The 25,705-nt window shown below is 42.6% G+C and overlaps 1 protein-coding gene and 1 long non-coding RNA gene across 12 annotated transcripts in view; one reads left to right on the plus strand and one right to left on the minus strand.

Moving 5' to 3' along the window:
- Window positions 1-561: 561 nt before the first annotated feature.
- Window positions 562-25,705, minus strand: part of RFFL (ring finger and FYVE like domain containing E3 ubiquitin protein ligase) — a 32,544-nt gene continuing 7,400 nt past the window's right edge. For 8 of the 11 annotated variants that reach the window (XM_087751620.1, XM_087751618.1, XM_087751622.1 and 5 more), the window contains 6 exons: window positions 11,372-11,562; window positions 5,722-6,126; window positions 3,694-3,777; window positions 3,103-3,310; window positions 1,790-1,813; window positions 562-1,216 (listed from right to left, as the gene is read on the minus strand). In XM_087751620.1, coding sequence (XP_087607746.1) covers window positions 1,035-1,216; window positions 1,790-1,813; window positions 3,103-3,310; window positions 3,694-3,777; window positions 5,722-6,126; window positions 11,372-11,557 — 1,089 coding nt within the window. In that variant the 5' untranslated portion in view covers window positions 11,558-11,562 and the 3' untranslated portion in view covers window positions 562-1,034. Of the gene's footprint in view, window positions 1,217-1,789; window positions 1,814-3,102; window positions 3,311-3,693; window positions 3,778-5,721; window positions 6,127-11,371; window positions 11,563-13,324; window positions 13,505-18,640; window positions 18,710-25,705 lie in introns of those variants that run through there. The other 3 variants (XM_087751623.1, XM_087751613.1, XM_087751624.1) reach the window with 3 other exon arrangements.
- Window positions 1,160-7,092, plus strand: LOC148056299 (uncharacterized). Its single transcript, XR_015703441.1, has 3 exons — window positions 1,160-1,258; window positions 3,683-3,896; window positions 6,969-7,092. It is a non-coding gene; the product is annotated as an uncharacterized LOC148056299 (long non-coding RNA).

The following is a 25,705-nucleotide window of genomic DNA, read 5'->3' on the forward strand; positions in this document are numbered from 1 at the left end:
GACGGGGGGAAAGCTGATCAGTAAACAGAAGCATCTGCAATGATGATCGCTCATCTCATTGATTCAAGGGAGACAGAGTTTGCTTTCTTCCATGTCTCCCCTCCAAAAAGAAAAAGTCACCTGTACTTAAATATGATTGCGTAGCAATGGAATCCTCACTACTCTTTAGCTGTATGTTTTCCTCACTAAACCCTCTAAAAGACTCAAGCCTTAGATTCGTAGCTCCTTAATCAAGTGAAGTCCGTTGAGTTTTAAAATGATTGCTGGCATATACTGTAAGGAAGCCTGTGAAGTCAAAGGAGTCAACAACAGTCAAAGGAGAATCTTCCTCTTGCTGGCATGTAAACAGAAAACCACCACCACACAAGGTAAGGCTGTATGTTTCAGAGTCTCACCCTTTTTACATTTTTCAATTATACAAAGTCCATTTTCAAATAAAGTTATACATTTTTCCACAATTGCACTAGGCTAGAATTATGCTTATTCTGAATATGGAAATCAGAGGCAGTCTGCCTGTCCTGCAAGCATAAGAATTTAACATTAAATTAAAAACAAAAAAAATTACCAAGCACAGTAGAATTTTAATCTTTGAAAATAAAGTTGTTGCTGGGTGTACAGTTTAAGCAGCAAAACAAATGTCACCTTGAGACCCCAGTCCACTTTTGTTTATTATTCAGGGGAAAACACAAAGCCTCTGAATCTGATCTTTGTGGTGGAAAGCCAAGCATCCATCCATCCCCAACGCTAGCGGACCAAGTTATTCTAGAAATGTCGGTTGTTAATGATTTCTGTGTCTGCTGCTGGCACTAAGCTCCAAGGAGTCCAGGCACTGTGGTGTAAAGCACTATAGTGGGAAGAGCACAGCCAGGCATGGCTTGAGTAAGAGCAGTTTTCCCCAGGCTTCGTCCTTCCTCACTTCCACCTTCCAGCGGGGTCCATACGCTAAGCTCTGACCTAACTATTTGTAGCGGTTTTGACCATTTCTCTAACAGCAGATGAGGCTTTAAGGCATCGCCAGTCTTCCTTACGCACACTTAGGACTTAAAAACATGGACAGCCCTTATCACGTACTGCCTGCATATGGGACATTCGCTCATCCGCTTCCCGCACTTGGTGCAAGTGACCATGTGGCCGCACTCCAGCAGGACACAGTCAATAGGCGCGTCCATGCAGATTTTGCAGAGGTTGTCCTCTGGGCCAGGCAGCCCAGCACCACCTGAGTAAATGAGAGACCACAGCTTGCATGAGACAAAGAAAGGTATGTTGGTTTTGTGCAATCTGCGAGTTGGCTTTATCAAAGGGCTTCCCTGATGTACTTCTGTACACCAAAGGGCTGAAAAAAAATTCCCCTTGCATCTACACCGATATGGATAAATCTACTCCGCCAACTGGCAAGGAGCAGAAAGTTTTAGCATTTACACAGTAACTTATGTGTGATGAAAACAAATACCACTGAGATTCTTAGCAATGAGGTGAATGAAGCAACATGGGTCTCTTTTCCCAAGTAACAAGTGATAGGACAAGAGGAAAGGGCCTCAAGTTGCGCCAGGGAGGTTCAGGTTGGATATTAGGACAAATTTCTTCACGGAAAGGGCAGTCAGGCCCTGGCCCAGGCTGCCCAGGGGAGTGGTGGAGTCCCCACCCCTGGAGGGATTTAAAAGCCGGGTGGATGTGGTGCTTAGGGACATGGTTTAGTGCTGGGCTTGGCAGTGCTGGGTTAACGTTGGACTTGGTGATCTTAGAGGTCTTTTCCAACCTAAGCGAGTCTATGATTAAGGATATCACTTACCAGTTTGATCGTCAGTGTCAGAAACTGCAACATAAGAAGAGACAGTTATTTGGTGAGAGTAAGAGAAGCTGGGGAAAAAAATTACTGAAGCGGTATTATTAAGCAGGAGATGAAAGCCTTGAAGGGAGAGTACTAAACCAAAACTGCTTTTTGCTGATCCCCATGCAGAGCATCAAGCTGAATCTCTCATCAGGAGAGGTTGTTCAACTGGCAAGAAACTTTTCCTCTTCCTGAGCTTACACAATAGCTAACGCTTCACAAAGATAAGCAGCTACCTAAAGTGATGTCTCAATTTTTAAGACAGCCTTGCAATTTATGCAGCGTTTGGCTTCTAGAACAACACTTTCAGTAGCCCCTTGTGCCAGTTTCTTTGGTGTTACCCAATCTCACCCATATTGAGCACAGCTGAGACACACCCAGGCAACAGTGAGTAAGAGAAAAGGGTAAATTCTGTCAAAAGCACAAGATACAATGAAAGAAGAATATAAAACCAAAGCGGTTGTCTTAAATCTTTTATCATTCATAGAGGACAAAGCTTAGAGAGACATGTTTAAGAAAACGACACTACTTTGGACAACATTGAGAAACAAAACTATCCATGAAATCAAAGTGTTAAAATACATTTCTCTTGTAAATAATTTATATGTCTTTTTTAACTAGTTACCTAGAATTGCAAACTGGCACCTGAAAGTCAAGCCAGATACCCTCTCTGTGCACCTCCACCACACCACTGCCCCCTCGTCAGTCGTGTGCAGGCCCAGCAGGAGCAGGCAGCGCACAGGAGGGACGCTCTTGGGGCGAAGAGGACAGAGTCAAACCACAGAACACCACAACTGTTCAGCAGCGGGAGCCGCCCTCGCTGAGCACGTGCCCGCTCTGAATTGCCCGGCTGCTTTTTGGTGGCATTTTCCTGCGCACTTTGCCAGTTACCATGAGTGCTAGATAAGAGCTCACTCAAGCGCTTGCAGTCAGCTGTCTGCAGTCACACGTCAGCTGTTCTGCAGGTGATGCAGCGACCGGCGCGATCTGCCACAGCTATACAGAATCCCGAGGTGAAGGGTGCACAGCCCTCATTTGTTGCTACTACAGGGAAGTCACTCTCCAGAGCTACCATAATGTTCTCCTCTTAAACAAGTACAAGTAGTGGTGAACACAGGTTAGCTACTTTCACTCTAACATGCATATCAGAAACACTCCCTCCATTCCTCCACTTGCAAGAAACAGAAATGTAAGATAAGTTCTATTCACCTTCTGCAACTGTCCGTAGAAAGGGAAAACCTGGAGAACAGGTACGTGCTTGCTAAGTTTCTTACCTAGATGTTGAAGGTCCTTCTCTTTATAAAGACGAGTCACCCTCTCTAGCAGCTCCCACTTTTCACAGCAGCCTTTGTAGTTGACAAAGTTGCGAGCAAGAATTTCCTTCAGCTGTCGCACGGAGAGCGCATTGATGTCTCCGATGCTCGTTAGATCCGAGAGAGAAGCCTTCCTCCCCTGCACCAGGTTATCTTCTGAGTCAGTAGACTGAAAGGGAACAAAGATGGAATGATTCTTGCCCTCAACACCTAGCACTACAATTTAAATCAACTTTCAACGTGTGCACTAGCAGGAATTCATGTTTGGATGTACATATAACTCTGATTACTCTGTAAATTCCTTCATCGATCAGAAACACAAGTCCTAGGATGGAAATAAATAATATCTATTATTATAGTGTCCAGGTGACACCAGTTCCTTCTATATGTAGAGGACAAGACAATGCTAAAGAAAGGGGTGGACTGGGTCTGCCGGTGGCCAGTCTGAATTATGGTTTAGCCACCCATCTCTTTTCAGTAATGATTCTGTGGTGTCAAATATGGCCTAGAAAACCTGGTATTCCTTGTCATCTAATTCCAGGACACACAAACCTGTGTCTCCTCCTCTGTTGGTGCTTCTGCTGCATTCTCAACTCCTGTCATACCGACTTGGCTTGGAGGCACATAACCATTTGCCTAGAAGAGGAAATAAAGCTTTCACCAACAGCATATCTCTGTGTGTCCAAAGGGGAACGAGCTCGACAGTTCAGCCTAACTGCAAACCCTGCCCGCTGGAAGGACAACTGCAGCACAAGGTAAAAGCGAGGCACGCTCGCAGAAGGTGTTTCCTGTGTGGCACTAAGAGAAACAAACTTTAAACAAGTAAAACTTTTTGAAACTGAAGTGCAGCATCTGACCCTTTAAAGCCCTGCTTTATTTAAAGCCTGATAGAGTACTTGTACAGTAAGATCCTACGTGATGTTCTTGTGAGGCTGGATCAGGAGGATACCAAATTTATACATGTGTACGTGTGTATATATATATATATATACACAATCCATCACTGAAGTGTGATGGTGTGACATGGTGCGATATCGCAGCTCTGATGGCACACCGGCTATCGGTGCAAGGCTCCGCGTAAGACTCCTCTGGAACACAGCTCAAAGTCTACAGGTCATCTTCAAAGTAAGCATACAGAAACACCTCCTCAGGTGGGTTCTGGGCTGGACAAATAGGAGATACTAAGTGAAGGACCAGCAGCGACAAAGCTGGAGAACGAGAAGGGGCCGTTGCTTTGAGCATGTAATAAAATGAAAGGCTCTGCAGTGTAATTCTAGCCGACTTGCGTTCAGCAGCTATCAGTCCCCTCTGTGGTTTCCCTGCTGACAAAGGAGACTGTAATGTTACCATCCTCCTTATCCAAGTGGTGACTTGTTAATATTTACAAAGCAAAGTAACAAAAATAATGAAAGAGCCTGAACTGTAGCAGGATGTCATGCAAGTAGAGACAAGAAGCTGAAATCTATCATGGGGCAGTAAGGGAAGACAACAGAGCTGAATGTGCTGGTAAAACCTGGAATGGCAATATCCAGAAAACCAGAGAATGAAAAGGCCTTTTAATGATTTGTAAAAAAACGTCCTCCCAGGAAAACTCTTCTTTAGTACTAGATCTATCTGCTGAGGAAGCAGAAGGTACAGACACTTCCACAGCTCTGGTCCACAGGGAACTAAATACACCTATTAACTTCGTGATAGGACTAGGAGCAGATGTCAAACACTGAGTAAACTTCCCATACCAGATAGGAGAAAGACAAACAAAGCAGAGTCAATAAAAAAATAATTAAGCTCAAACGCCCCTGACAAGGTTCGTCAGAAGTGCAGGGTTCATCATAAACGGAAGACTTAACAACAGACTCCGGTTTTGTCTTCTGTTGATCTGAGTGCAGAAGACACCAAAAACCCTCACCCATCTCACAATCATCTTTCTCATCAGTTTCCATTCCAAAATTGCTTTAAACTGTGCTTGCTGTCTTGCATGCGAATTAAAGAACAACAATAACCATTTCAGCTAACACCTACATACAATTGTCAGAAAGTTGTCAACGTCAACACACACGATAGATCTGTGCCCCAACACAGACATCGAGTACCAAAGGAACCAGTCACAGGAGCATCTAGTGGCAATGGCGAGCGTGGACCAGAGCACCAGAGAAAACACATCTCAAAACAGTGATGTTGTTCTCAGAGTGAATGTCCAATATTCAGCACTGCCCACCAAATTAAATTCCACTAGTGTAGAAAGGGAACAGCACATTAAAGCTGGTGACAGCAAGCCACAGTTGTACACAGCAAGGCAGTGTAAAATAACTCATCTTACTTTCCTAATTATTCTGTAAGAAAGTGTGAGGTCCTCACTTCAAAATGAAAAACAAACCCGAGAAGAGTGTGTATAAAATGCAAGTGAAGTATTCTGTCACCTGTTCTAAACAGAAGCCCTCCTTGCTTTTTCAGTGGGCATCTTTAACGCAAAGCTTTTTTGGTACATTATCTGCTTGGAAAACCTCATGCAACATCTTAGTAGTTAATCCAGAACTAGAGATGAATGAGTTTGCAGAAGATGCTTCTGGCTCGAGACCGTACCTGTTGATGTTCCTGAGCTAGTGAACTTGAGATGGGATCTGCAGACACAGGAGACACGTCATGTGAGGTAGAAGATGCTATGCTGGTTGGTGGGAGAATCACAAAGTCTTGCTGTCCAGAGGCACTAGTATTAAATGAATTTGTTCTTATCTGATCTTCCTGGGTAATTACAGGCTGCTGGCCAAGAATCAGAAATACCAGGTCCTCCTTTTCACGACACAACTCTGTGGAAATCTCACGGAGTGCCAAATAGTCTCGCAGATCCTTCACCTTCATCTTTATCAACTCTTCCCGCTGAAAAGCTGTGGCTCGGAAGCGCTGGCATAGATGGCAGAGGAGGGGACCACCCTCAGGCTGGTTTGAGCAGGACGTACAAAAATTCTTCTTACAGTCCAAGCAGATGTGCTGGTAAAGAGAAGGGAATAGAATCAAACCGATCCACCGTGACCTGCGACAGAGGTGCCCAACGACCGCGGGCAGTGCTCCCCTACCATCTGGAAGCCAAAGCAAGCCGTAGCCTCTGTTAAAGCATAATCAGAACCTCCCAATTTATGAAGAAGTGTCAAGTGTGTTACTCATGTTCCTAGATGAGGAAAAGGATTGATCCCATGAGCAGATCGCTAGATTCCTCACAGTTCTTAGAAAAGCACTGTTTACACTCCGTTTACCCAGAATAAAATACTACATTCTTAACAATTCCCTCAAATGACAGGAGTTCTGCACCTTATTCCAGACCTGTTCATCCAGTTTAAGCCACAGATGAAATCAGGAGATATCTATGAGGCAGCAGACTTTCAAGTAAATTACAGCTTGTTGTGCATTGCTTTATAAAACAACGAAATAGCGCTCTGTGCATTAAGAAAGCTCTAGCATTGGAGGGAACTACTTAAGAACATTTCTCTATTTCATATGTTTAATACTTGCTATGAGTGACCTCCCTCCCCCCCCCCTTTTTCCCCCCTCCAATTTGCTGCAATCACTAAATGCATCTTTTTTTCACCATAAGAGGAAAAGGAAACAGCAAGGCTTACAGTGTCTGACAGACATAAAAGAATTCAACATTTATTTATGCAGCAAAAATAGCCAGCTTATTTTGAAAATAATATGCACACTGTGTGCCAGTTAGGTACTAGACAGAAAGTGTTGGAAGTTTTGGAAATATTAGGCCCCAGATGTTTAAAAACTTTACAGATTAAATTCTGTTGTTTATTGTTTATGTTTTATACTGTTCTGGTCTTGTCACTCAGGGCTCGATTTTCAGAAGTTCCAAGCACTCACAGTCCATGTTGACTTCTGCAGAAACTTGACTGTTCAACACTTTGGAAAGTCAAATTCTATATTTTCCAATAGGAATAGCAGCAGAACAGCCGCATTATGCGCCTTTTAAAAAGTCCTGAGGGAAGAAAGAAGTGGTTTCAGTGCTGGTTAAAAATGCCAATTCACAGACTCGGAGAAGGCAAGCATCTCTATGAAACGCTGACATCCTGACCCTTCAGAGCTATGCAAGGAAAAATACACATGCAGAGGTGGAGAAGCAACAAACACAAACTCAGAGACAAAAAAAAAAATTGCTTTATTGCTTCCAGTGATTAAACAACATTTTTAACTTCACAGTTCAAAGAAAGCAGATGTTTCTCATGTTTTAAAAGGTGTAAATACACTACTTGCTTACATAGGCTCCTTCTGATCCCCTTTACGGCCTGGCAGCCCCCTTGCCCCGCACACCCCCTGACAATTATAACCGACAGACTTCTCATTTAGACCCCGCAATAGACTTACAATGACAGTTAGTGGAAAGAATTCCCATTTCCTGCCTCAGCGTTTTGAGACACGAACATTTCTACCACAGAGAGAATCTCTGGTCCTGCAAACTTGAAACCTCATCTCAAAATTGCTGTCTGGGGGCCTGCCAAGCAAAAGCGACTTTCATCAACCACAAAGCAAGACAGGAAGGGCAATTTCCACATATCGTCCAGTTTTGAGAAGTTTTCCTTAATTTGGTCATTATAAAATCCTTCGTATATAACTGACTTTTTTTGACCCTACGATTGCAGGAGCAAACCAGTTTCTCAGGAAATTCTCAGGGCAGAGGCAGGAACTACTGGTTGTGCATACGTCTAGAGCAGGGGAACAAACACTCCGCAAAGGCAGAGTAATGGAAAATCACCCCACTGGCAACATTTTCCCTCTCTCGATCACCCATCTCTGACAGGAAAGCAATCAGAAGAACTGGGGGGGGAACAACAAAAACCCAAAACAACAAAAACCCAAACCACCTTGCTTTACTCTGGGAGGGGGAAGCCTCCCCCGCGCTCCGCAGCCTGCCAAACTGGCTCCGAAGGGAACCGCTGCATGGCCAAGGACCTTCCAGCCAGAAAACCCCTACTTGAGTACTGACGTGTTTAGGTATCACATAAGCGAGCACAGTACAAGGGCTGCATTATCCAACATGTTTTTTGCAAGCAATTAACAGTAATAACATGAGTCTGCCTTAGTTATCAAATGATACATTTGAGAAGTCAAAATAAAACCAGGCATGTCTCTGGCTTATCAGTTCACCACTAGGATTCATCTCCAGAGAAAAAATAAAAAATCCCCAGCCCGTATCTGAGCATCAAGTATTTAAACATGCACAGAAGCTGGTTGCTGCATCTCACTATTAAGCAGCTTTTACAGCTTCAATATATTTGTTGAACTCTGACTGAAAGGGCAATGATTGAAGACACGGTTCTCTTCAGAATGATTAGTTTCAAATGTTTTTGTAAATTAAATTCTTTACTAAAAGGTCAGACCACTTCTGAATGATGCTTACTAACTGGCAGCACAATCAGAGGACGGCCAAACAGAAGTGAAATACTTTAAATCAGAAGCCTGCCGAGGATGGAAGCTGTTGCCGGTTGTTTGCTCTAACAGCTAGTCTCCCAGAGATACCAGGATGGGGCTTTGATACACTTGGCTCTTCTCTGGATGCAGGATAAAATGAAGAAATGCCAACATTCAAGCTTTCACTATGGCTACTGTTGTTCAGGGTTTGGTTTTTTTTTTTAATCTTACACTCTAGCTTGCCAGGAGCTTTTTCTGTAAGTATGCAAAGAAAAGCATCTTCCTGAAAATGTCAGCCAATTTAAGGCACCGAAATCAGAAAATGGGGGAGGAAGGAGTCACAATCTGACATACCCACCAAGAATACCTGCCACAGCTTTCTATCAGCAGAGAGGGAAATGAAGAATGCTGGTTTTAAATTTAAAAGATTTTGTGGAATCAGTTTGCTACAGAAAACCAAGATCAAAAAAGTCATCTAAGAGAAGGAGAACACCAAAAAAGCTCAGATATTTTGCTCCCATGATTAACTTTTACATCCTTTAAAGATGCTCCAACAGTTAAAAGCATCTTATAAATACACGCTCCACTCAAGCCTCCCTACCCTAATCCTTTTAGTAGGTGCCATGTTATATGAAAATTAAAAATACAATTATGCCAAAAGATCAAGTACCTAAGATACTATCATTCTGCTTTTGCGGGGGGGGTGGGGGGGTGGAGGGTGTTGGTTGGTTGGTGGTTTTTTTAAAAGCAATTTAGGTTATCCTTATGGACACCAGTGTGGAAAGAATTAATTATTACCTATTGTATTTCAGTATAAACATTAACTGGACACTAGAGTTCAAAGGTACTGCCTCTCTTGGGACAAAATGCAGAGTTTTCGGTGCTCTGGTTGCAGCAAAGTGAGATTTCATACACTTCTTGGTCCATATCAACAGAATTAAAGAATTAACATGGCTTACAAACATGTCAGTGTTTCACAAGTTACATACTCAGTTCTTTGTCTCAAATTCTCTCCTGGAGACCAAGGACTGATGGATGATCTAGCAGACCTTCCTGCAGCTGTGTGAGCTTCACCACCTGTAGCCATCTAGCTCAAGTCAGCCCCAGAGATTGCTGCTCAGCAGTCGCGGTGGGAGGAGGAAGGTGGAAGGAAGGTTTAGGAGCCCCCTTCACAATACAGCATATAAACCTCCAATTCATTTCCACTGAGAGTCTGCACTGAACGGGAGCAGCTGAGACACAAGCACACATTGTGCTCTCCTGCCCCAGTCACACTGACAGCCAGCTCCAGCAGAAAAACAGGGAAGTCTGCTGGGGCAGAAATGTCTTGAATTGCTTTAGCGGATCCTCTACAATTTGCACGCCAGAGCTTTACCTAGCCCCAATCCGTCAGTATGTTTTCACATATCTGGAGCGGTACTGATGACCCTTACACAAGAGACTGCTTTAAAGACAGCTTATATCAGGTTTTAGAAGATACCAGGAAAAATGGGACTATGGTTCTAGCACTGCTACTGTATAATCCATACCTAACTGCATGAATTGTTTTCGTTTCAACAGCAGAATTGTTTACATCCACTATTTGCTACTATGCAGAAGAGTAAGCACTGGGTTCAGAATAATTCTTTCCACAAGTGTTTGCAAAGATACATCACATTAACGAGGACAATGTTAAAGACAACACTATGCGGAGTCACGTGCAGTGACGGCACCGTTCCCACCTGACCCAGAATCTGCCTACTGCCAGAAAAAGTCTAAGCATACTTACATACCCCAAATATATTAACATATATACCCAACCCCCAAAATATTACCAAAATTTCAATTTGTAGTGATTTCTGGAGCAATATCACTTCTCAGTGCAAAAATACATAAAATATCCCTGTTGTTCCATGAGTAGAAAGCAACAGCTCTGCCAAGACTTACCATTTCCCAGATACGTGCCAGCATGCATGAATAAAAAGGTGCAAGACAGACCAATTTATTAATTTCCCCATCAAATCTAACAGGGCTGTGGCCAAAACTCACTGTAATTTTTATTCTCACGTTATTAAGTTCAGTAACATGCTAAATATAAAACACTTCTTAAGCCACAGAGTTTGGACTCTGAACAACTTTCCTCACTAAAACATTTTTCAAGCAGCATTATAGGAACCTCAATAATGTCCCAGACAGGGTTTGCTGTCTAATTAAAAATCTTGTGGCAACAATTATTTTGGCATTTATATGCTCACAAATGAAGTTTACAAACAAGATAAAATGGATTTGTTTGGGGTTTTTTTTTTGGGGGGGGGGGGGGGTTAGCACTGAGCTTCATCAATTTAACACACACCCGCAATAAACTTACATGGCTTTTTAGTTTGAGCAACAATAGTTTGGAAGAGAGATATGTTGATCTTCCTTCACTGCAAGCACAAACAGATTACTAAACTTCTTGCCACAAGTTTGTTTTTTTTTTTTAAAAGGACATCAGTGTTTTTAAATAACAAATTTAAAAACTCAAGTTCAAGTTAATGCTCCTTTAAATGGTTATAAGCAGTTTGGCTTGCTTTTTTCAGTGCCTGGGAAAGCCAAGTCTACTGAAGGTTAACTGCCACATTTCCAGTCATCTTTAACTACATCTGCTAATTGCGAAAGAATGACTAAAGACACAGAAGCAAAGGCAAGCTGTCTTTTTCCATATGGTATGGCCTCAAATCGGAGGCCTCTAATGTGCACCCATTCCTCTTCAAATTGGCCTTCTGGAATTAAATGAAAGCCAGATGGCATATTGCAAACCGAACACTCCCCTAAGCCAGCGGCGCCAGAGCAGACGGTTGCGACTCACCTTCCTGGCGGAGCTGTCGAAGTGCACCCCGCAGGCTTTGCAGCTCTGCTCAGAAGCGGTGGGAGACGGGTAGGAGCTGTACCCGGGGTTGGAATAGGCTTGGGCTCTGGCTCCCTGCTGCGGTGGCGGCTGCATCTCTTCGGGTGAGCCATCCAGACAAAGCCAATTACAACAGCTTGCCCACATAGTAACTGAAAGTGGAAAAGACAGACATTAGAAATGACATGGGAAACGTCTGTCAGCTAAAGTGAGAACAAAGCATAAATGCATATTTAAATTTCCCACCAGCAATTCATTTTTGACAGCGTGTTTGTAAGTTTTGATCTTTCCTCTAACGAGCACATGCAAAAACCACGCACCCGGTCCAGCATGGTACGCCTTTGGTGAGAAAGGACAAAGAAAGTTCAGGATAGTTATTACTGGAATTTCTTAGAGTTAGGAGATTACAGCGAAGATAAGATAACTTTTATGTTCCAGTTGGCTGTACAAGACTCTGATCAAGTTTGCTGTAACAGGCTGTCTCTATTCCATGTAAGCCGTAATGCACTGACCTTGTTTTTTTGTGCATTGGGAAAAGCAAACAGAAGCTCAAATTATGCCTCATACATTATTTAAATAAAATCAGCAGCAAGATCACAGATGGCTATTATTCAATTTTATTCTAAATCCCTCTACAGATTTACAGCTACAAATCTAAAAAGACAAAATAAAAGACAAGGACAGTGGAGCCACTGATTTAACATATGCCAGTTCTCAACTCAATTTGCAGCGTTACAAGGCGAAATCATCACACAGCAAGCAAATGTCTAACTTAGGAAAAATCAAATATTCGCTTCCAGTAACTTACTTGGGAAAACAATTGCATCCGAGACACATAATCGCTTGTTTATTTTTTTTTTTTACAAGCCAAATAATGATATATACACACACTTAGCTAAAATCCCAACAGTCCAGCGCAAAATGCACAGTTTTGCAGTCTTCTAAGACCACCCATGCAGAAGTATTCCAGAAACACACTGCTGTAAACTTGCTTTGGGGAGTTTACAAAGAAATCTGAATTCATCTGGGCATTCAGTTTCCAGAGCATACACCATGTGTCATCACTTACTGGTAAACAGAATACAAATCGCCTCGTCTGCATTTCTGCATTCACGCTGTAGTTCCTGGACTGTGTTTCTTTTAGGTCTTAAAAATCGGGTCCATCACTGATAGTGTTGAACTGCTTGATTTTATAAACTTCTGGAAATAAAACATCTCTCAGCTACACAGCCAATTAATTTCTTTCACCTCAGTAAGTATTGCCACTGTAAAACTCCAGATTCCCAAGGGAAGGGGGCTGGTACGAGTCCTAAAGGTTATTTGGTATAATATACTAACATACTGTTCGCTTGAATTTTTTTTTTTCTTTTAAAGCTGCGTTAAGTCTTTTGGGTTGATGTACTTGAATTGGGAAGCTTTTGCAGTTTGGTGCTGTTACAGTATCTGTAGCTTTAGTGGCACCGCCAATCCTTTGAAAAGCCAGCTGAATTTGGCTCGTCACAGTTACCGCTGTCGCTGCAGCGGACATATGCCTTTCAAAATCCACAATGGCGAGCTTACCAATAAACTCTACCCTGCAGGCTCAGCAGATTTTAACGTTGAAGTGAAAATCTAGAGATCGATGACAGAAAAACAGTTCTCAGTGTAACTGATGTGCGCGATGCCGTGGTGTAAGTTGCACTTAGACTGGCAAATACATCTCTAATAACAGAATGGTAACAGAGAAAAAGGAGCACTAGCTGGCTGCTGGAAGGACAGGGGTGACCGAAGGCACGGCAGAGACACACAGGGCACAAGACTATTACTGCAAATATCTGCGATATCAAAGCCATCAAATGCTGATTCTATCCAACACTGACAATCACAATACTAAAGCGGCATCAATACGTTCTCCATCCCCTACAATCCTCTCACCGAGTGCTGACATAAAATTTTGGAGGTGCCTTCACCATCCTCTTCCCACATCATTTGGAGCTGTTCTCAGGCACAAGCAGCAAGCTGCTGTGCTTCCCCGGCAGCTTCGAATACCAAACTGCCTTGGCAGGAGCGCCTGTGTTCTGCACAGAAAACACGTGGGATAGCCACCGCGCAGCAAAACGAGATCCTCCAGGCCGCCAACAGCTTTGATTTGTGTTACATCCCTGTGTACAAAACCTGGCGTCAGAAGACAATAAGCTTAAACACAGTTATTAGTTATAAGCATGAACAAGAATCAATGAAAAACAGTGCAAGTTCTTACTGACACGCAGGGATCTGAAGCAGGAAAACATTAATGGCCTAACTGCAGCGTCTCAGCCTAACAATTAGTTTCACACGCCACAATACTCATCCTGTATAAGCCGGGGTAATTATCACTTAATAAATACTTGGAGAGAAGCGTTCCATGAACAGAAATAACATCATATCATCCATTTGTATTAGCTCTGCGCTGCAATCAAAACACGTACTTTAGATATCATACATAAAAGAAACAATGACTCCCTTTCCGCACATTAATTTTCAAGCTATCTGTCCCACTCAGAACTTCACACATCCCTTCTATTGCCACAATGCTCTATTTCTATTTTAAACTATGCTGTTTGGAGGTTTAATTTGTTCGTAGGAATGGCAAATCTAAACAACTCGAGAGCTGCGCAGTCAAACAAGCGTTCACAACCTCCACAGCAGTGGAAAGCGGCGTCCGTAGTTAAGGTCCCTTCCTGTTTCAAGGACCCCTGCAAGCTGAAGGCCACCCACGATAACAGAACACACAAATGCTACTGCCTGCCCCAAAAACTTTGTTTTCCTAAAAAAAAGACAGCCCACTAATTCACTCTGGAACATTGCAACACGTCAAACATTAGGAAGAAAAACACAAAGGAGTGCACAAACCAGGATAAAATAAGACGGAACTCAGCGTTCAGCTGGAGTTGTAGTTTTGTGTAATTGCCAGGAAATGGGAAGGTTGACAAAAGGCTCAGATGTTGCTGTAGAAGAACCTTAATCCTGCTCAACTACAAAAGCATGGAAGGGAAACGTCCATCAACAAAAAACTAATAACCAGCACTCTCCTCTGAGCTGCAATGTTTTTCCAAAGATATCTCCCACCTTTAAGAGAAAGGAGCGCACGGAAACTCGACAGCCATTCATACAACTCAGGCGCGCTCCTTCAGCCTGTACCACCGTATGTCAGCTTTTAATCATTTAAGGACCTCTACCTATAGGTGTAAGTTTAAGTTAGGGCTTGTCTACACACAGCAGTTACATTGACAAAGATGCTTCACTGAAAACCGCTTTGTGCTGATGGTTGATAGCCACACAGAAACGGACAGGTCTCACTTCACTGCCAGCATTTCGGGAGGCCGGTGGGTTCCTGCCCAGCACATACTTTGCGCCGTGAGCAGGCATCCCACATTTCTTTTGTGCCACTGTCAGCTCTTAGGCAAAGCAGGATTCTCCTCTGAGAACCCAAGAGATACCTGCCAGCCCGCAACCATCGCCTCTCAACACGGCGTACAGGTTGGGGACAGCACCCGGGCGATGCCGCAGCCTGCTCCAGCTGCAGCTTAGACTGCTCCAAGTGCAAGAAAAGGAGCTCACAGACGTTTCCACCATACAGCAGCCATCAAGCTCTGCATCTCAGTCAACATTGCCCCAACTAATTTTGTAGGTATCTGCTACCATTTCCAAATTCCCAGGAGACCGCAATGGCTGAAAAGCAAGAATTACACTGCTGATACCTGGAACATGCAGTGGATACGACATGGCAACTTAAAATGCTGCCACCAGTTAGGCGAAGCTTTGCTGACTGCAGCTATGCTACCAAGCAGATATGACTGAGGCTTAAGATGCTAAAACATCTCTGTATCTGCCTACAGCTGTGCTAAGACAACAAGAAATGCAGGTAAGATTCAGCAGCTTCTTCAAGAGGGATTTTTCCTTTGTCCTGCACAGCATCAGTTTTAGACCTGAGGAAATAAGCACTGCCAGTGGGAGAGGACTGGTAGTGGCAAGCAGAATTTCACAGTGACGTTTCAGGATGGCAATTTCCTACATATCTCCACAACATTTGCTACAGCCTAATTATTTCTTTACTTATTTTGTTATCCGTTCAGAGGAATGTGGTCAGCGCCGTCCAGAAACTGATCATTTCCGTAAGCAAGGCTTTGACGGATGGGTTGTTGGTACAGATGTGACAGAGTTTGAGCACCATAAGCAGAAAGCACTGCCCTGTGTAAAGCCCGTCGATCCTTTGCAGATGAACGGCTGTTCTGCATGCAAGGAGCTCCCCAGTTCCACTGAAGTGACAAGTAAATGCCCAGCCACAAAATCTACCAGCAGAAGGAGCTACTTCTTTGTCGTGCTCCAGGGCTTGGTAAACACTTACAGTAACCTGACTAGTATTAACGTGTCGGTTTGGAAAAGTTAACACCACCATAGATTTCAGGAATTCTCAAGCAACTTCTTGAATAAAAGATGTTGACTTACTGGCATAACTAACGTTAAAGGCATTACCGATATCAGCAGTCTTCATTATTCTTGGACATGATGCTCACAGGGGCCAATGGGAGCCACAGAAAATAACTGTTTTAACTCTGCAGCTGAGCATGTTTTTGGGAAACTGAAATCTAGATGGCAGGCACTCAACAGATGACTTCTGGCAGCCAAAAAGTACTTGCCCTAAATCCTAACTGCTTGTTGTGCTTGGAGCATCTGCGAGAGCAAAGGGAGAAGGAGCTTCACCAAGGCTGGACATGCAAGATCGAACACTCTATCCTGGACCTGCAAACGCATCCACCCACATGGCAATCATCACGCTGGGCTTGGTTTTGGGAAGGGGGATTGTTTTATCTTCTTTCTTGAGTTTCTTTAAGGAAAAGCCAGAAGAAATCCAATAAATATTGGGCAAGGCAGGGAGTCAGTTGCCATGGTCTGTGGGCAAAGCAGTGCTAGGACGCTACCACGCTCTGACGGACTGCCTTTTTTTTTTTCCAGTATGAAGCTGTGAATGCTGTGACTCTCTTCACTGATTTTAAACAGAAGAGTGACATTCATTTCACCACCTGTTCATTAACAGGTTTATACATCACCATGAGTTTTGTATAAATTTACAAGCATGAGCTAATTCCAGAGGAAATACCAGTGATGTCCAAGTCTTCCTCCCATAAACTGCTGAAGATAATGCAAGTCTGGATTTTTATACTTTCCATCTTCATTAAAAAAAGCGGGTGAACTCAGGTTCACACTATATATGCAATATTAATGCCATAACCTTGCTGGCTGGAGTATCAGAGATCACTGTCTACATACAGGATTTATTACACATGCTTTGTGGATTTCTATCAAATGGCTTTGGCTGTATCAGAAGACTGTGGTTTATGTTCGAATATAAAATTTCCCTTTATTTTTCTAAGAGTGCAAACACTAAGGGACTAGAACAAGCGAAAGGAACATCTCAGAATCACTGAGCTTTTGGCTCTGCATAATAAAGCTCTTGATGACTGTGTCTGGCTTCTTTCCCTGACTGCTCAGGAATTTGGGGGCTGGAATGCATGAGCACCAAGGAGACACTTGAGTTAAGGGATCAAAAGGAACTGAGCTCCCATGGGCAGCTGATTTTGCTCCCACAGGAGGAGACGCCACAGCAACAAGTACTCCTCCTCCTGAGAGGCCTTCGACCACTGGAACACCAGGGCTGATAACCCTCGAGGCTACTGCAAATGGAGAAGGGTGCCAAAAAGGGAGGGAGATGCAAGACAAACAGCAGCTTTGCTAGGGCATGCTTCCCTTTGCTCATTAGCTCTACCAGCTGCCCTCGCACCTCCTAATTTAGATGAAGACTCTGTTCACCACAATGAGCTGCTTTTCTAATAGCTCCCTGAACCATCAAGCTCCTCTTTCCACCGCATTCATCGGAGGCCATCCTCCTTGACTACCTGCTTGCGACCTTTCAGACCCCCCCTGTGATCCCAAACTGTCTTCTCCTGTTTCTCAGCAGTTTCCAGGAGATCAGTGCAGAGTGTCTCAGTCTTCTCTCTCCACCTTCCCCTCACTCTTCGCCCAACACCAGGTAACTGCCAAACTGCAGAATCCAGTAAGGTCTGGGTGCCTCAAGTACAGATGCTATCCAACAACGCCTATCCAGCCTGTTATCCATTGGGCGGCCTCCACAACAGCAAAACCACATTCATGGGTAAGACACCACTTTCAAGGCAACACACCAAGACTGGGATTAATGTTATTCACAAAAGCAGTAGTTGCTGCCACTTCTAGCAGCTTGAAAATCATTGAAATCTATTCAGGAAGCCAGAACAGGGCAGTGTGGCTTTAAAATACTGATGTCTTGCTAAAGCACATTTAAAATTATTATTTTTGCATTATTATTCCATGCTGCACCCCCTGCAAAAGTCATCAGATCCCACTTCATGAATGCTGTTTTGCAATGATTTAAGTATTTAATGAGTTAACCATCTTGGTGCCTGATTAACAGCCTTGCACAGTTGCTCATTGTTACAATTTAGTCTTTTTTTTTTTTCTCTTCCATAAACCTGCACTGATAAGAAATGCCTTGCTAAAATTAGTTTCACTAATTACCTACCATTTACAAACTGAATTCACAGCTTGCTTGGTCAAAAGTTAGTATTTACTTAATAACAGAGCTATAGAATAATCTGCTCAAATGACATTTATGCATGAAGTATTATTTTTATCTGCCTGTGTCACAGGCACACAGCCCTGAATTATGATAAATGGGAGCAACCATATGTTGGGACAGGTGGAAAAGTCAGCAAATTGGCCATTCAGAGGAGGCACAAGGGAAGGAGGCAGGTTGCCAGTCTGAGCATGACATTTGCAGAGGTGGTGTCTTAACCAGCACTAAGCGTAAGAAAACGAAGAGCAGGGACCAGCCCCGGCTGTCTATCACAAAGCATGTAAATCTAATTCGCTATATACAACTGGTGTGAACACACTAGATTCTTACCTAGGGATAGAAAAAATATATTTATGAATAAAGGTACTAGTTCATATGTGCCTAAGGTGACAACATGCACATCTTGCAAAAATACATATCAGCACAGCTAGAAACATGAGGGTTCAGAGGGAAGAGAGACTGAAATTTTGGTATGGAGGGAAGAGACATTTTTCCATTTTGTTCCTTGCCTTCAAAATGCCTGGAGACATTTCACATCTCTAATCATCTAAGTATGCAATACCAGTAATCTTTACAAAGACAAATACATGATTGCTCACCAGTCGTATCAGCAACTTTGATGTCAGTCTAAAATTTTTCAGGTGAGAAACTGGCCAGCTGCAAAGGCAGAGGACAGAGCATTCAGGTCAGTCTGCGCTGAGCATAGTCAGAACTGGGTGTCCAGCTTATTTTCTGTGGCGTCTTGCTCAGGCTTCTGTGCATCCAAGAGCGACTACGCTGTCGGGCACATCAGGGCTAGCAGTGGCACTTGAACAGCATCTGCACGCTCACATCCACTGGCTGCTTGCGATGGACGGAGCAGGCTGATACTGGCACCCCATGCCGGTACGCTGCCTAGACCTTCCCTGTTGGATGTGGACAGTACGCAGCTGGTAGTTCAGCTCGTGCCTTCTGGTAATCTATCTTCACATCCTCTTTAATACAGCATGACACAGATGCATCTGCGCTTCTCCACCTCGGAGATGCCTTCAAAAGCCTCTACGTGTGGGTGCCAGGCGTCTCAGAAGGCAGGAGATGCCGCGCATCCCAACGCGTCCAGCCAGGAGCCAGACCAAGGAGCGTGGCACACAACTGGACTCAACAGTGTGCGCGCTTACTAGGTGCGCTGCTTCTCCGAGCGTGCGAGCCCAAAGGAAGAGAATTTGGCTGCACACCAGCATTTTAATCAAGGAAGTGACATCCATTTACCACAGAGCAGAAAGTAAACAGCGTAGCCCGCTGGGGCAGGGTGCAAAGCAGCGCAGGAAAAAGCTGGAATGGGGCCACAGTAGTTCAGCACAGAGACAGCCACGTACAACTTCAATGCAATGCTATCGCCTTAAATTATTGCCGATTCCGAGAGAAGTACCGAGGTAACTTCCTAGTTATATGGTATGGAGGGAACCATCATGCAGACAAAGATCCTTTTACACTGCTATAACCTGGTTTACAGTGGAGTAGATCATTTGCAAGGTAAGCCCTTAGAAAATTTGCTTAAAAGAGATGAAAATTAAGAATTAGAGTTCTTAAATGCATGAAAAAAATAGCGGGTATTCTAAGAACATTTTGCAGCTTCATCAGTGTTTATCAGCATGCTATGTTACAAGGAATTGGCAAGCTTGCTCTCAGCAGCACTTGCTGATGTTCTGTTAGAAGACTTACAGATCTTCAATGAAAGCACCTTTGCCCATCAGCAGATCCCACCAATACTGTTACAAGCACAAAGGATCTAAGCTTCAAGCGCCTCTTCAGAATGGGAGAGTTGCAATTTTCATTTTAAAATTGAGAAAATGGTTTTAGAAAGCTGTGTGATTTACAGCGCATTCCATGGGAAGCTAATTCCAATGCAGAAACAGAAACCCTCTCACTTGACTCCCAGCCTGGCACCTGAACTGCAAACTCAACACTCGCCCACGTTCTCTCTCCTCTGTAGCACAAGTAAAACCAAACCATTTTTCCCCAATTTTAACATGAGAAGCGTGGAAATCCTGTTTTGTTTTAAAAGGAACTGTGTACCTGGGGTGTGTATTATTTCAATATAAACTGTTTATTTTGACCCAAAATTGCACTTTATATATTGAAAAATATTTAGATAAAAAGTTCTTCTTGCTATTAACTGTAATTAGGCCTCTAGACATCTGCCAGGATGGAAATTCAACAACAGCCTTTTTCCTTTGCAAGTCAGTGACATTCTTCCAGCAAGTTAACACAAAACAAAGTGATTAATGAAATCATGTGACTGGTTTTAGAAAATTATTTATCTTACCCAGTCTATCTTAATTCCTTAGTCCCATACCTCTTCCCAAGTAATATGCTGTGATCTCAGATAGACTACCTCCCTTCCACTCTCCTGCCATGCTGAAAAACAATTTAAAAAATCTGGTGCACTCTTTTACACTAGTATGGTATTTATCAGCAAGGCAAAATGAAGTCAGCTGTAATATATAGCATGAACCAAGTCAGAGAAGAAAGGAAACTTTGGAGAAGTGAGATTGCAGACTACTCCATTGTGTTACCATTCCCACCCTCCCAGCATCCTGCACGGGTGTACCTGTCTCTCTAGCCTTTGTCCCACGCACAAAAGCGGCAGTGAAAGTGGAAGCTCTCTTACAAAACTTCAGCAATGAGCAGTCCAGAAATCCTAGACTATCACGTACCATTTCAAACAGTCCTTTTCATTATGGGGAAAGAGGTCAATGCTGGCTTGCGCTCTGAATTTTTTTCTCTGTTCATTCACATCACCACAAGTCTTCCTTGGATTTAGTTTCAGCCAGCTGTTTTTTTCAAGCAGTGGGTAGCTGCTAAAATTGTAATTGCAATACGTAGCAATAAATTGCTAAATGAAAACCTGAAAATTTAAATAAGTGTGCAGCTTCCTTAACCAGCTCTATTCGAGGAAGGTCATCATTCCATACTCTCCAGACTTCATCTCAAAACCCACCTGGACCACTCTTCTGTGACAGATGCGGCAATAGCTGGGGTGGTTAGCTGGATCTGTGCCCACCTGAAAGCCAGAAATGGACTCCAAAGGCACAACGTAAGCTTTTCAGGGAGTCTTCCTCCTCATAACGCTACAAATACATTGCTCTCTTTGCAAATTTTACATTGCCCAGAATAGAAAGCTACTCAAACTAAGTTTCTGCTGTGCTGCAAAAGACTGGTATGAACTAAATGACTTCAGCATTCAGCTATTACAAACAAGCAGAAGCAATTCCACAATTTAACCAGGGACATCAGGGGAACAGCTTTGAATCACCTCAGCTTTCACCATGGAAGAAGGTAACTGCTGTTGGATGGCTTTAATGATACTCTTCTAAATGGGGGAATGCAGGGAGCTGGAGAGTAAAGGGGAGGAGAAAGGGCGTCAAGTTGTATTTTCATCATATCACTATAGAGTTCCCACTTCAGATAAAAAGGGATGAAGCTATTTCCGTTGAAATCCTTGGCCCAAGAGGCCTATGATGACAGCTGCACATCTTGTTTCATTGTGACGGGAGGTTTCTCTCCAACTGGATGAATTACATATTCATCAACAGTTCATCTTTGGAATGAAGAACAAGCATATGTGGGCAGTTGAACGGAGGAGAAAGAGAGGCATTATCCCAGACACAGCTCCTCCAGCTTCTAAAAACCCTTCCCCCCAATCTACAGAGGCAGGTTAGAGGCACAGAAAATAGGATGTATCTCACCACAAATTGCAGCGGTGTGCACGGAAACTCCCTATCCCACCTGGTGTACAAAGATCCGGAGAGATGAAGTACTCTAAAGCAGCTGTTCCCAAAATAGCGACAGTTATAAGTACAGTCTTAAGTCTTGCAGTGTTATTCATCCAACAGCTGAGCTTGGGTTGGAGGTGGTACAGTATCAGCAGTCAGAATTACATTAAGTTTGTCTGAAATTGGGATTGCAGTTGGCACTAATGCTCTAAAGACTCCGTGCTATTGCTGCCTCTCAGACACCCAGAATCGAGAGTGTTTGCTGATAAGCTATAACACCAGTTGGAAGTCCCATAAATTACTTTTCATGCCAAGCTTTGGGTTTATTTTTTCAACAGCAAACTTCTAAATCTTTTTTTTTTTTTTTTCCTTTTTTTTTCCCCAGAAGTCAAAAGATAGCCTCAAAATTCCTCACACACAAAGCCTACTCTTCCCACCCCCTCCCCATTTCAGGAGCAGTTAGCAGAAAATCAACCTAAACCCCATGGAATTCATACATGTGGAAAAGCGCACATTCAGATCGATGATGCTGCAGTAAAACCGCATGCAACAGAGATTTGTGTAGACTGGTAGGCAACCTCTAACCTATTTAACTGTAGCCTGAAAAAGATCATTGTTATTTGGCTAGACTGAAACAGATCTGAATGTATATAATTGAGGCACATCATAACAAGTACAAACACTGCAGACTCATTTCTCAGCTATGCCTATTCCAAATTAATCTCAATTCAAATCCAAACTAGGTGCTGAAATAGAATAAAATGCAACTGCATATCATCTCCTTTGGTAGACATGTACAAAGACCAGCACGTCTCACATCTGAAACGGTGTGGAAAGCTCTGTTCTCCCAGACTGCAGAAATACTTACGAGTTTGTCAGGAGTTAAAGAAAAGTCCAGGATGTTGAATACGGCACTGAAAAGGAACAAACCTGAATACTAGTTTTATTACTGAGACAACAAAAGGTATCGGAGTAAAAAGGTCAGTTTATTTACAGCTTAGGCACCTCATCTGTGGACAAGGAAAAATACCCCACCCTTATTTGAAGTAAGTTAGTACAGGTGGAAGTTTGAGAGAGACTTTGAAGTTGCAGTCTTAAAGCATTTCCGTAAATATTAACTATTATTTTAGTGCCAATCTCCATTTAGCATTGAAGGGTTTGAAATTCAAAACTGCTTACATGCAGCCCTGGATAAAAGCTTGAAAACTGAGGGAAAGTTCAAGCCTTAGCACCCAGTGCCTGTCAGTAGGAGTAGCATGAACTACTTGTAACATTCATGGGACAGATGGAAAAGAGTCCATTTCCAGCCATCTACAGGGTTTGTGTCTAGGGCTGAAGGATTCTAAATTGCTTGTTTACCACTGCTCTTGCTCAATTGCCATGCCTCTCCTCTTCTTCCAGCCTCGATCTCTGCAGAATGTCAGGGACTAGTAACCCAAAAACAACGCAGACTGAAATCTGGGCTTTACTCAAACTGAAACATCGACGACCCCAACAACCATCTTGCCCTGTATTTTTGGTTACCGAGTTGAAGGGTACCATCCCTAGGAGACTCAGAGACTGAGAGGACAGTAGGTAATGAAAGCTTCAAACGGCCTTTAAGGACCTGCATCTTCTGGATTCCCTACCTTTGTCACGAAGAGGAAATTTCCCATATATGGCCCAAGCCAACAAGCAGACCAGGGTCACATTTCAGTTCACGGCTTTTGGCAAGCCCAAGCATTCAGACATCATGAGTCAGTGCTCCAGAAATCACTAGGTTTTATAAACCAATAAATCTATTTCATTTTGTTTTTTTAGTTTGCCTTGGGTTTGTTGGGGTTTTTTTCTCAGCCTTTGCAGCACACAAGCATCATCACATTTTAATTTTGCTTCTCTGTAACTGGGAGGAGCAGTTTTTTCCATTCTGGGTTTGTTTGCTTTGTAAAATGACAGACAAGATTTTCATATTAGACTAAGTCCGGGCATTGGGGCATTAAGAAAAAAAACCCATACCAACTACGATGGAAGCTGGGAACAGATACTCTGCTGTCTTGTACTTTCACACAGCCCTTTAACAACAAAGGCGACTTATTTTTTAAATAAAACCTCGAAACATCTTCACTTCTGTTCTCAGATCCCAAACGAATAACCACTTATCTGGCATTTCAGCACAAGCGGACACGACTTCTGCGGATAAGAAGCTCCCTGCGACACAATCTTTTCCACCAATAACCTGATAACATCGACATGAACTTTCTTCCATTTTGAGTTCTACTTTTCTCAGTTCAATAGTTCAGCAGAAACTGCCCCATTTTCGATTATACACACAAAATCACATACCACTTACTCCTATTTTAAAGAAAGACCTTAAGTTCAACAAATTCCACTGGGTAATTACTTTCAGATCAGTAATGGAATAAATTAATATGGGACAAAGCTGAGGATTTTTGGTTTCAGTTTCTAGCTCTGTTACGGACACTCCGTGCATCTGGGCCACTTCAGTTCTCTGTGCCTCAGTTTTCTGTACATAAAATACAGATAATACCTCATCAGGGAATGGAATCAAGTTAATATTTCATTTCTTCAAAGCAGTACTGTATTCATAATGGAGTTAAATACGTTCAGAGAACTATCAGCTCACAGAAGTAAGGCACTTCTGCTTACAGTGACTGACTTCCTTGCACTTTTGCACAGCATCCTAACAATTTAACATTAGAAGAAAACACATAAATATTATAAGGACAAGACAAGATAACTTGGAGGCCAACTTTATGTTTCACACAAGTGCAAAATACAATGCAAATCCAGTTAGTTTTTTAGTCTTTTTTTGTTTGGGTTTGTTGGTTTAACTCTTTAGCAGCTCACAGTGAAAATTATGGTAACATGCAGAATAAAATACTGCTCAAAAAGTTTGTTTTTACTTAATGGGGCATTTTAACTTAAAAACAAAAGTCTCACTGACAAATGCAGCCTTGTGAAAAAAAAAAAAAAAAGACACGTTCTTGGTACTTGCGACAAGCCTAACATCTGAAGGAGGCAGCATGCTATCAAATTGCTGCTTAGGAAAACATCTAGGATTTTAGATTTCAAATCTTTTGTGGATGTTGTAAAAATTTCTTTTTATTTAAAAGTTCAGAAGGTTCAATAAATATTTTTAGACTGTTTCCTCCATAATCAAGGATTATAGCTGATCAGTCAAGTATAGAGTAGAGAGTAATAGTTTATATCCTTTTCTTCACGTTTGTTTTTATTAGGGGAATTTTTAGGAAATACTACCACATATTGCAGATTTAATGTCAAGCTTGCATCTGTTATTCCAGGCAGAGCAATAAAAACCTTAGTTTGTATTATTAAGAGCCACATCCAGAAGTAAAAAAAACAAGCTTAGGCCTCCATAACAATATCTTACCAAGTTACTTAGGTTTTGAGCAGAACACCACTTGGAAAACCCTGATGAAGAGGCAGGACTTATTCCAAGAACGATCATCTTACTTCACTTAGACAAAGTAAAGCCTTTCATGAATTAGGCTTGGGTTTGGCCTACGTTCTCTTGTATGAAAAGGCTTCATTATATGCAGTTGAACACATTGTTTGAAAATGTGATACGAATGGCATTTAATGCGGCAAAAGGTGAACAAACTAAAATGGTAAAACTGTATTAAACATGCTATGTCTTATCTCTAAAATAGACACATTCTGAAAATCTTTAAATAGGTTTTCACCCACGGAAGAGTTCAGAGATGGTATCAGCACCACTCATGACTATCAGATAAAGCTATTTGCAGATTTAAGATGTCTCTGAAGGCAGATAAAAAGAAATGCTGCAAGTACTTTGTTTTTAAGTGCATTACTTTGCTATATACAAGTAGTCATTTACTGGTGCTTTGAATTCCAGCTGCATTCTCTATGGACATTTTGTAGGCATTG

This window comes from Nipponia nippon, unplaced genomic scaffold (genome assembly GCF_047370975.1).
Source record: "Nipponia nippon isolate SJK-2023a ecotype South Korea unplaced genomic scaffold, ASM4737097v1 scaffold_15, whole genome shotgun sequence".
NCBI classification, from domain to species: Eukaryota; Metazoa; Chordata; class Aves; order Pelecaniformes; family Threskiornithidae; genus Nipponia; species Nipponia nippon.